At 38.1% G+C, this 12,042-nt stretch overlaps 1 protein-coding gene across 1 annotated transcript; it reads right to left on the bottom strand.

The window, feature by feature from the left end:
- Positions 1-1,655: 1,655 nt before the first annotated feature.
- Positions 1,656-11,443, bottom strand: LOC107853879. The gene is made up of 4 exons (XM_016698861.2): positions 9,958-11,443; positions 4,181-4,752; positions 3,822-4,041; positions 1,656-3,087 (listed from the first exon to the last, which is right to left on the bottom strand). Exons 1-4 carry the CDS (start codon positions 11,152-11,154, stop codon positions 1,735-1,737), a joined length of 3,342 nt encoding a protein of 1,113 aa, XP_016554347.1. The 5' UTR covers positions 11,155-11,443; the 3' UTR covers positions 1,656-1,734.
- Positions 11,444-12,042: the final 599 nt, after the last annotated feature.

The raw sequence follows: 12,042 nt of genomic DNA on the forward strand, positions 1-12,042 counted from the left end.
GTTTAGTTGCTAGCTAAGGCCAAGTTTGAGCGTTAATTTATTTTATGTATTATGCCTTAAGAAAATGTAGTACCTATACTAGATAACAAATCTATATATCTACCCTACAACCAATGTTGGAGCCACCTTTGTCCAATGAGAGTCAGTTGATACCCCTTCGTCGGAAAAATACACAGCATATATAGCAAAATTATGTCCAATGCATATTCTTGGTCCCAAGCTAAAAGGAAGATAAATGCAAATTTACCTTTTGTTGCCTTATTAACTCCTTCACTAAGACCTGTCTGCATTCAACTCCTTTGCATCATCTCCCCATGTTTCATTGTAATTTTGCAACCAAAAGTTATATTGATGTTTATGTTTCATTGGGTTAGTACGCCGGATGGATGTGATTATAGCAGCACTAACGCACCGAATTTCATCAGATCTTTGAAGTTAAACGATATTTTGGGTCATGTATACCCGCACCACATGTCAAATTAACCCATTTCCCCTAAGCAATTTATCCCCTTGCCTACCAGCGAAATATTCTAGGCCGGAATTGGAAGCGAGTTTCGCCCACACGTCCTCATCTTAGAGAAATGTTCTGTGAATGCATTGCTTTTGGTTCGCCAAGAAATTAGAGAAATGTTCTGTGAATGCATTGCTTTTGGTTCGCCAAGAAATAGATGTGGGCAAAACTCGCTTCCAATTTCGGCCGCATAACATTTCGCCGCAGGCCGGAGGAGAAATTGCTAAGAGAAACTGGGTTAATTCCTTTAGGATGAGGACACGTGGCGCGCCCGGTCTAACGAAGGGTACATACACGTACCATTTTCAATAGTTCAGAGGTATATACTACCCAAAGTTAAACAGTAAGGATACAAATAACCCAAAAGTATAACGGAGGACATTTACATACCATTTCAATAATTCGGGAGTATATATAAACTTTTTCCGTTATGACAATAATTATACCGATGCACTTTTGTAAAATTAATTTTTTTCTGTAACTATGCTCAAATATTCATTGATTTTGTCTTTCAGTAAAATAATGCTAATTCAGGTTGACAGAAGATGTTATCGAGTATCGACAATCCTTTTGTTGAAAATTTGGGCAATCGCTAATTCTTCCATTATAAGCAGAAACTCTCTAATTTTGACTGGAAACAAATATTTGGCCAACTCGACGTCGAGATACATTTTAGTTAACATGATAGTTTAAATAGTTAATTAGAACAATGGATAGTTAAAATATGAAACTCGAGCAAAAGATGATAGTTAAAATATGATTTTGACCATTAAATTCTTAGAAAAAATGAACTTTTTTGTCTTTATAAATCAAATAAGATCTAAATGTCAAACGTTATTACAGGTGTCATCCGCTACAGCATCCAAAAGATATCTAACAAACTATCATTGTAGAGAGGTGAGGACAGACTGTATAACAAAGTACCTTTCAACAAGAAGGTAGATTTTTACTTCAGATTTCACACCATCAACTGCAAGTACAAGATCTATACAATTTTGCACTTCTACAACACGAAAGAATCTATAACTAATGTCATTCCCCAAGAAGATTTTCTCTAATGCCGTCGACTGATTAGTCACCTATGAGGTCGAACTCATAATCAATGCAACATTGAGGAACCCAAAGGCACATAAAGATCCATAAATAACAGCAAGAGAATCTTTAATTTCATTCCTCACTTGAAAATTTCTAAGAAACATATAGTACAAAATTTTGATGTTTGTCTAAATATACTTCATTCCTGAAATATATTGTTGTCTAGAGATGAGATACTGGGCTAAAGAATATATAACTCCGAGTAGTCCCAATATCTTAACCTTGATAATATCCGTCATCAAAACTGATGGCAAATTAAGAGGTATTGTCAGCAATGGCATAGAGTCTGCCTGTTTTGTGTAGCTCCAGACGAAACGATTAAAAAGGATGTGACTTGGAAATGTTAGAATGAGAAGTGCCAGATTCTTGACCGCAAAAAACCAATCTGGACCTCCCACGTCTAATCCCCACCCTGTATTCCCATGCCATATATTTTCCCATATGCTAAGCAGGGTAGTTAACACCAAGTAGGCAGAGATGACAACTACAACCGGGAAGTACCTTTGCTTGTCCCCGAAGCCAGCAACAAAATCAGAATCTTGATTGAGTAGCAGCAAGATAGGTGCCAAGAAGAAAATAGCACGGTTTGAGCCACCAGTGAGATTGGCATTCAAGAGTAGGCATATAGCAAAGCACAGGATCGTGGCAACATTACCAACGGCAGGCATCCAGGCACCTTCAGCAGCCATTCTCTTGATTGTAAAGGACGGAACAGCAGAGGCTTTACGTTGCTGCATGAACCTTAATCTTGGGGGAAGAATAGTAGAGCTACTTTGACCTAAATGGTTGTGTCTAACTGCACCCCTATCTGCTACCTTTTCTCGCATCAGCGAAGCCAGTTCAAACTTTACTTCAAGCGCAATAAGCATAAAGATGGCAGCATATAAGCCAAGAAGGGAAGTTCTTGCACCTTCAACGGCCAGAAGGGTTGCCAGTTTGCTGTCTTCTTCTGCCATATCTTGCAGTGAATTATCTCCAAGGATGCTTTTATTTATTCTGACTTGTCCCTCCAACAAATATGTCACAGGAAAGAGAGCCACAAGAAGTGCAAATACCCATGGCAGAAGCTTTGTGCTTGAAGCAGATGGGAAGTGAGTGAAAACAACAAATACTGAAGTACAAACCATGGTGACAATGATGAGAGCATGGAGGATTGCAGCCTGGAGAAAATATTCTGCTGATATGTAAATTCCAAGAGAAATGCCTATAGCAATGGCATAAAATATCCTTAATTCAACGACGTATTTAATTGGGATGGTGGAAGTAACTGAGGCCAGAGTGAGCAGAATTGCAACAATAAGCAACCATGAGGGCCATGTGGGCTTTGATGCGAAGAAGCCATAAATAGAAATGTCATCAGCAGATTGACGAGCAGCTTTGATTACGTCGGAGTGGTAAGTCCATGACAAGGGGATTGGTGGCTGCATTAGGATGAACAACAAACCAGTTGCAACCACCAAGACTAAGGCCCTCTTTGCAGACTGCAAGATAAAAAGAAAAAGCTCGTAACTACTTGAATCCAGTCAAGACCACCAACTAAAGCAATAGGAAAAGTAATCTTCTACACAAAAAAAGAGGACACTTATTCTATGACCATGAAATGTTTGAAGAACAGTTAAAACCAAAAAAAAAAAAAAACATTAACTAGGCTACCCAAATAATGTATAGCAGACAAACATAAAGAGGACATGCTTAAGCAAACACACTCTACTTGAAGATTCACATTGTTCCATATTAATCACAATATATGAACAACCTTGGAGTTACAAATATCTGTATTATAGTAAAAGAAATTATCTCTTTAAAAGGTTGCAGAACAAAAAATCAAAATGTTAAGCACATTTTCTTTTAGAGTAATAAATTTCACTCCCTCCTTTCCATCTTACTTGGCCCCTAACTGAAAATAGATGTTTCAATTTACTTGTCCAATTTATGAAATCTAAGAGAAATTTATCATGTTCTTCCAATATTATCTATCATTTAATAACTATATAAAGTATTAATAGTCAAATTTAGATTTTCAAAGTATAATTAATTAATAAGGTTAGTTTAGTAAAATAAACCCCTAATAAGTATTTTCTTAAGGGGAGTGTCAAGTCAACATGGACCAAGTAAAACGGAACGGAGGGAGTATCTATTAACAATCACTGATCTAATCATCAATTCTATTAAAAAGAAACAACAAACACAACAACAAATTGGTTGGAGGGAATACCATAACATGTGAAAAGTGAAGTGCAACAATCGGAATGCAAGCCAATCCCGTCAAGAGGAAGCAGGAGCCTAAAAGCAAACCATCAGATGGAGGTCTACCATGCCACCATTGAAGAGCTTCAAATACTGTTTCACGGCAGAACCAAACTGACAAAGCAACAACAGCAGCGTGAGCATAGCCTTGCCAAGGTTTCATCTTTGAGACAGTTCTTGACTTATCCCTGCAAGATGAACACATTAGGAATCTGAAATATCTAGCATTTGTTTTTTCATTGTCTTTTTCTTGGGCTGAGTTGTGGGTTGGGAAGAGAGAGAGAGGGAGGGGGGGCAAGGACAACATCAATCTGGATCAGCAGATACCTGTAAAGAAGCAGGGGAGGAGAAATAGCCAGCAGGAGGACAGCTGATACCCACAAAACTCCCTTTGATGTGACAAAAAGCACAGCCAGCTTTGAGGAGTATAAGCAAGTTAGGACCCAAACTGCCTTTGATCCGAGGCGGTTGTCCACAGAAAGTCTCCTCACAACCGCCAAACCAACAAAAGTAGTTATGACTACCATGTAACTTGGGTACATCACATCATCCTCCAACCCATAGTAGTAAACGCTGGAGTAGGTAAAGAAACGATTTTCAATATGGCACAGCAGCAAAGCATGGCCAATCAAACCGATCTCAGTCAGAAAGCGAAATTGTGCTGGGAGGATAGCTAAACCAGGAACGGCCATTGCCAGGATAACACTGCCAACAATGAGCTTGCAGAAGGATTTTAAAGGCATGCCTGCCATCCAAATATTTAGATCCCAGTAATTGTGCATCACGAACCATATAACCATCAAGCTTCCAAGCACAACGAAAGTAAAGTATGATGAGACACTTTTCTTCGTGAAGAAACGAGCCAAATAAAATCCTGCTACTGATGGGAATGGAACGTACTGCATATTGAATTGAAGTAAAGATCATTGACATATGCCAAATATTTTTTCGGTTGTTCATTGGTTAAAGAAATCAGATGAATGAATCACTAAAACGGTGTATAATGCCTGAGAGCTTCTCAGACACATTCAAGCAACAATCTTCATGCTATTTCAATGCATTAAACTTTTCAAATATTCATTTTTTATAATTTTATGGCAAGGATTACACAAGCAAAGTCGATTTATTCTTTTTACAGCTTTATCACAACGATGTGCACCAAAAACTTGCCAAAATGTTTGCTTACCTTTGGGTTAGATGCAGACCAAAATGACTATAAGTAATCCCTAAACCTCTATAACTACTGAAGCTAAATTAATTCCGACAAGTTTCAACAGCAAGCCACCATGGTACACTTTCTCCTCTATCTTTTTCTTCTTCCCACTTTATATCTTTGTGATACTTTTGAGTCAGAGTCAGATATCAAGTTTCGGTCTATCTGATAATCATGGTATCCTTGAACACAGGTTGCACCCGAAGCCATTAGGCCGAGGGCATGTCTGCCAGGGAGCATGCATGAATAAATGAAAACAAATAAGAAATAAAAATCTAGTGATGTTGCACATTTTCAGATTTAATCTTTTGGCCTGCAAAATTTTTATTCGTAACTCAGTAATTGTTCTACAAAAGAACAACACTTATTTTAGTTAAAGTGTGCTTGTACACAGCTTGCATTACTGCAACCTTTATCCAGTGAATTAAAACCTTGCTTGAGCATTGCATGTATAAAAGCTCTTGTAGTAAAAAGTATACTCAACAAACATACATTACTCTTAATCTATACTTCAGATGTTATACTTATCGTTAAACGAAACAAATTATTTGAAAAAAACGCAACTAAGCTTGTTATGTTACATATAAAAGATGAAATATCCTTGTAGCAGTGCCACTCTTACGTGACGATTTAAGCACCAAAATTTAACTGGATTGTACTGATATCGAAGAGAAACCGAGATAATCGGGATGGTCCCCAAAAATATTAAATTTTGGTTATATAAAAAGAAGTAACCAAAAACTAGTCTGGCATAAATTTCTAAAAATAACAGATTGAACCACACCACTGACACCCCTACCTTCAAGGTGACTCTCTCATAAATGCTGCAGCCTGCAATTCTATTTAACACAACATTCGTGTGAGCAGATGCCCAATAGGTTGTAGTCACAAGCTTAATATCCTGGTCAATATGGGTTGACCAGGACATAGGACGCTGTAAACATACCATTTGAAGGTGTCTTGCTGAATGGAATGAGACACCTAATTCAAGCACTCATTTCGCAAGTATACGAGCCTAAAAGAAAACAAAATCCAGCAGACATCCAGCATGTTATACTTTCTTATCACCTTACGGCTGCCAACTTTCATATGCAAAGCCACCAAAGTGGGCTCTATGATGTTACATCAAATCCACAAAAACTAACCCACAAAGATGGCCCTTATAGACTGAGCGAAATTGTTGACTAGTTAAAGTCGATACGTGCAGCAGATGCAGTTATTAATAGGTTTGATACTTGACTATCAAGTCCCAGAAGGAAATCAAACATCTAACAGGAAAATCAGGAATACACATATTGATAGATAATCCATTTGCTCGCATTTTTGCTCAGTTGTTTCTAGCTTTTCTAAGTGTGGTCATCAATAGACCCATTCACAAGATAAAAGTCCTGCAAGGACATCCAAGTATGGTGGAAAACTGAAAATCTAATCATTCTCGCAGTAGAGGGGCAGGGCCCATTATCCCTGATTTCCGAATTGTGATTACCCCATATCCAGTGTTTGTTACTATCTATTGTTTCTTGTACATCCATTACGTCTTTCTCTAGATTGTTTCTGTCTTGAGCTGGGGGTTTCTGTCTTGACCCGGGGGTCTATCAGAAACAACCTCTTTACCTCACCTCTGAGGTAGAAGAGAGGTCTGTGTACACTCTACCCTCCCCAGACCCCACAAGGCGGACTACGTTGGGTATGTGGTTGTTGTTGATGTTGTTGTACTTGCTTCAAACTCTAGCAAAAATTAAACACATCGTGGACAAACATTGAAACTTTGTTATATATGGTTTTATCTATGGTTTTTACTCCAAACGATTCATTGAGTGCCTATTTCCGAGAATCAGTTCAGATTCATGTAAGGACGCTCGACAACGGAGGCCATTCATCTCGTTAGGAGACTGGTGGAGCAATAAAGCGAGAGGAAGAAAGACTTACACATGGTGTTCATCAATCTAGAGAAGGCGTATGACAAATTCCCAGGGAAGTTTTATGGAGGTGCTTGGAGGCTAGAGGAGTTCATGTGGCGTGCACTAGTTCAATTAAGGACATGTACGATGGAGCTAATACTCGTGTAAGTACAGTGGGAGGTGACTCAAAGCACTTTTCCGTGTTGATGGGGTTGCATCAAGGATCGTCTCTTAGCCCGTTTATATTTGCCTTGATGATGGATGTCATGACACGGCAAGTTCAAGGTGAGGTGCCTTCGTGTTTGTTATTTGTGGATGACGTAGTTTTGACTGACGAGGCTCGCGAGGAGTTAATGCTAAGTTGTAGATTTGGAGGCAAAACTTGGAGTCTAAAAGATTTAGGTTGAGCAGTACCAAGACAGAATATTTAGAGTGTAAATTTAGCGAGGGGACACGTCAGACGGACGTGGTAGTGAAGCTTGATACCCAGGTCATTCCAAAGAGAGATAGTTTCAAGTATCTTGGGTCTATCATACAGCGAAAGGGTGAGATTGACGAGGATGCCACCCATTGTATTGGCGCAGGATGGGTGAAATGGCGGCTCACATCCGAAGTCTTGTGTGATAGGAAAGTGCCCCCTCAATTTAAAGGCAAGTTCGATAGAGTGGCGGTTAGACCAGCAATGTTGTATGGGCGGAGTGTTGTTCAATTAAGAAATCCCACATTCAAAAGATGAAGAAGGCAGAGATGAGGATGTTGCAATGAATGTTGAGTTTACTAAGATGGATAGGATCAGAAATGAGGTCATATGTGACAAAGTAGGAGTGACTTCGGTCATAGACAAGATGTGTGAAGCAAGGATGAGATGGTCCGGACATGTGATGAAGGGCATATATATGCCCAGTGCGGAGGTGCGAGAGGTTGGCTATAGATGGATTTAGGCGAGGTAGAGATAGACCAAAGATATTGGAAGAAGGTGCTTAAATATGACATGGAGCAGTTACAGCTTACCGAGGACATGAATCTAGATAGGAAGGTGTGGAGGACACGTATTAGGGTGGAAGGTTAGTAGGATACGGCTGGTAGTTTTAGCGTTTCACGGGTAGTATCCTGTTCTTGGAGTTTTGGGGTGTTGTTTGTGGTTTCGGATGGATTATTAGTCGTATTATTTGGTGACAATCTTGCTTCTGCTACTGTCTGTTGTTTTGTTACTACCTTGTATTTCTTGTTCTTGTATTATGTCTTTTCCTACGTTTTTTGGTCTTGAGCCGGGGGTCTATCGAATACAGTCTCTCTACCTCACTTCTAAGGTAGTGGTACAGACTACATACATTCTACCCTCCCCAGACCCCACGATGTGAGAATATTCTGGGTATGTTGTTGTTGTTGTTTCACTGAGTGCCTAAAGAACACATTGACATTGTACAGAAGACTCTTGCTTTCAAAACCTAGACACCTCCCTTATCAATTATTGACCTACCTCTGGGTTAATCAAAGGTATATTTACCAACTCAATCAAGAACGGTTCAACGTAAGTTAAATCCATCTATAACAATCCTTTATTATCGAACTTTCTATTAGCAAATATAACATCTGTTTAAAAAACTAAAAATAAGATCACTGAAACTTACAATTCTAAAATTTCCTTAAAAATAAGACTACTTCACAATAGCGACAAAATTGAAAAATCAAACAAATGAATTTTTACTTCATTTTTTTTTTTTTTTTTTGGCATAAGGAGAAGATACCCACATGTGTAAAGGATGGAGATGGCTTGACTGATATATGTGATTAGCCACTTATACCCTTGTACAGATATTGTTCAGTGTAAAACTTAAGAAAGAAATTTGATAAGCGTAGCCCCACATAGTGGATAATACCAACTTACTGAGATTACAAGCTAAGTTGTATTTACAGTTACATTAATGCTTAGTGTTTGTTTGGTATCTCCTTGGTCATATACGATTCGTGTCAATTTAGAGATATGCATATCGGTTAAGTGTAAAATTTATAAAACCTTATGTTTTAGCAGATCCATACTGTCTTAAAATAAATTATTTCATATTAGAATAAAATGGGCCCAAGAAAAGGGAATACATGCAGAAATTCACATATCTGATTTGGATAATACCGATCCATCGAGATCAAAACTAAGTCGTTTTTACACTTGCATTAGCTCTAGTGTCTGTTAGGCATCTCTTTGGTAAAGATTACAGATTTATGTCAATGTGAGAAATTTGCAAGTCGGTGTAAACGCAAGTGTGGACTTAGCAAACCCAATAATTTAGCAAATCCTACTTTGTCTTGAAGGAAAATTATTTAGTATTAGAATAAAATGGGCCCGACTAAAGGGACTAGATAAAGAAGATACATATATCGATCCCGATTAATCTTAGATTGGCAACCAGTTGAATTAATTAATATTGATAGCTTAAGATTAAGAAGATACAGCATGAGTGGGGGCCACTCCCTCATCCAAAGACACTTATAAATCACCCTCCACATTAGTATCACTGAACTCTAATATTCCTCAACCTGAGCACACCAATCATTCCAAGGGTGCCCCGTCAAACTAGGAGAACTATGATTTCTCTTATTTAAACCTTCCCTTAAAATTCTTTGGATATTTCAATTTTATCTCACATTACATATCATTTTGCCAAATAAATGAAGACCTAAAATCAAAACAAAGTTAGCAAAGTTAAATGATTTATAGTCAACAACCATATAGAATCTCGAAATGAGCATCTTTTCCAGCTAATACAAACTAACCACACTGTTAACTTAAGTACAAACATAATATGAGCAAATACAGAATCCTTCAACAAAGAATTTTGTTTACCTAAAATTAGTTCACACCATGTTGAAAAGAGGCAAATCTAAGGTAACTTCACTAGTGAATAACAGCGGAAGTCAAATAATAAAGTGCAGCTTGGAAATGGAATGAATAACATAAAGTAAAAATTCAGAAACACAAAATGTGTACATACCAGAACAGGAAACCCCACCACGATCGCTCCAGCAGCACTTACAACAACAGCTGAGGCAGTGAATCCTATTGAGCTAACAGCATCAGAAACCATACCAAGAGCATAAGCACCAGCTGCTGCTGACCCTCCCAGCATTGTAATAGTAACAAGTAGGTAATTCAACGGTGGTGGCACTTGAATGTATCGTCCAAATGAATGGAACACAACCCTAACCTCCAAGCAAATCACAACCACAACCAACGCAATAGCTCCATTCACCACACGAATACTCTGCAACTGATTCTCATGTTTCGTCACCCACCATAACCCCCCTCTCGTTGAGGCATACAGTTGGAACAAAAACGGAACGAAGAACAGCAGAAACAAATCACAAATAGCCGCCCCCGACACAAACATAACCGAATAATGAGACCCAATATGAAACAACAATGGAAAAAACAGTAAATTCAACGTATGAACACAACTTTCTAACTGCCCAAGTATCAAATTATCATCCGGAATATTCCCACCATGATAACTCGCATCTTGCTTCATTTTAAACGACGATAACCTCGGTATCGAGAAAAGCCAATAGAAAATGCAGTTAAACACCATCAAATAATACGCTGCATTCACCATACCAACAGCTGAAACTACTGCCCAAGTAAAAATTGTCGAACCGATAATCGGACAACAAGCGAATAATAACCTCTCTAAAGCAAGCACAATTGTTGGATACTCAATTTGAATCCATTTAAACTGAAGAGATACCCAAACACCTATCAAAAAATTCGCTAAACAACACACCGATAACGCTAATAAACCAAGCGCAACAGAATTAAACGACGAAATCAACGATGAACTGAAGAAAAATGCAAATTGAGAAACGATTAGCGAAAACCAAACAGCGAAGAACGAACCGGTCTTCAAACTCAACGAATCGAGTATATAAGCAATCATAAGCCCTAATGTAAGTGTAACAACAACCGGAGTACCGCCTAGGTCGATGAGGAATCCGGCGACGGGTACCAAAACAGCGGCGATTCTAGCGTTGTGAATAAACGGCGTTGATGAGAACCGTGAGCTACGAAGAGATCGAGAACCATTAACGGCGTTAGGGTTCCGTTCGGGACTGTAACCGGTGGATAATGAAGGGGCACTTGTGGAAATTGACATGTACGGATGGTAAGTACGAGGGTGAATCTCCGGCGGGAACATTTTTCCGGTGACCGATTTGCCGGCGCCGGTGATTTTTTTTTTTTTTGGTGTGTGTGTGTGATTTTTGATTTGGGGGTTTAGCTAAAATGATGGTGATGATCAGTGTGAGCGCTATGAGTGAGTGAAAGAGTTGACGTGTTTGGGATGATCAGAACCGTTGGATCTTTTGATAACGAATTTGATTGGTTGATTGAAATGATTGACCCGTTTAATAAGAGTGTCCCGACCCAATTGCTACGAAGGAAAAGAGTTGGCTCTTGCAATCTCATGGGTTGTGTATGGTCGGTTTAATTCAATTTGAAATTTATCGATTCGACTTATCAATTATGTTGAAGTTGGCTTGGGCACTAGAGAGCAATGTGGAATTTTCAATAAGTAGTGCCGATATCTATATAAAAAAAAATAAAAAATTAACTATCATATTAACTAACATAATATATCTTGGCCTGTTGATATAATCTAATTTTAAGTTACAAGAGGCTTTGAGCTCAATACTACTTAGCAATATTGTAAGAAAATTTTGCCAAAAAACTTAGATATAATCTAATTTTAAGTTACAAGAGATTTTGAATTTAATACTACTTATTAATATTTAAAGAAAATTTTGTCAAAAAACATAAGTTGAGGTTCAAATCCCCAACCAAAGGAAAGCAAACAAAAGGCTGCACCATGGCATCAAGAGGAACATGTTGTCAAGTAATACTGTTATTGTTATTATTGTTATTGTTATTGTTATTGTTAGTATTATTGTTATTATTGTTATTGTTGTTGTTATTATTATTATTATTTCACTTTATTATTATTTTCTCTCTTTCTCTCTCTACGCTTGAACTTTCCCTTCTCTCTTCTTTTGGAAATTATTTTAAGATTTGAATAAAATACTGATAG

This window comes from Capsicum annuum, chromosome 5, assembly GCF_002878395.1.
Source record: "Capsicum annuum cultivar UCD-10X-F1 chromosome 5, UCD10Xv1.1, whole genome shotgun sequence".
NCBI lineage: Eukaryota > Viridiplantae > Streptophyta > Magnoliopsida > Solanales > Solanaceae > Capsicum > Capsicum annuum.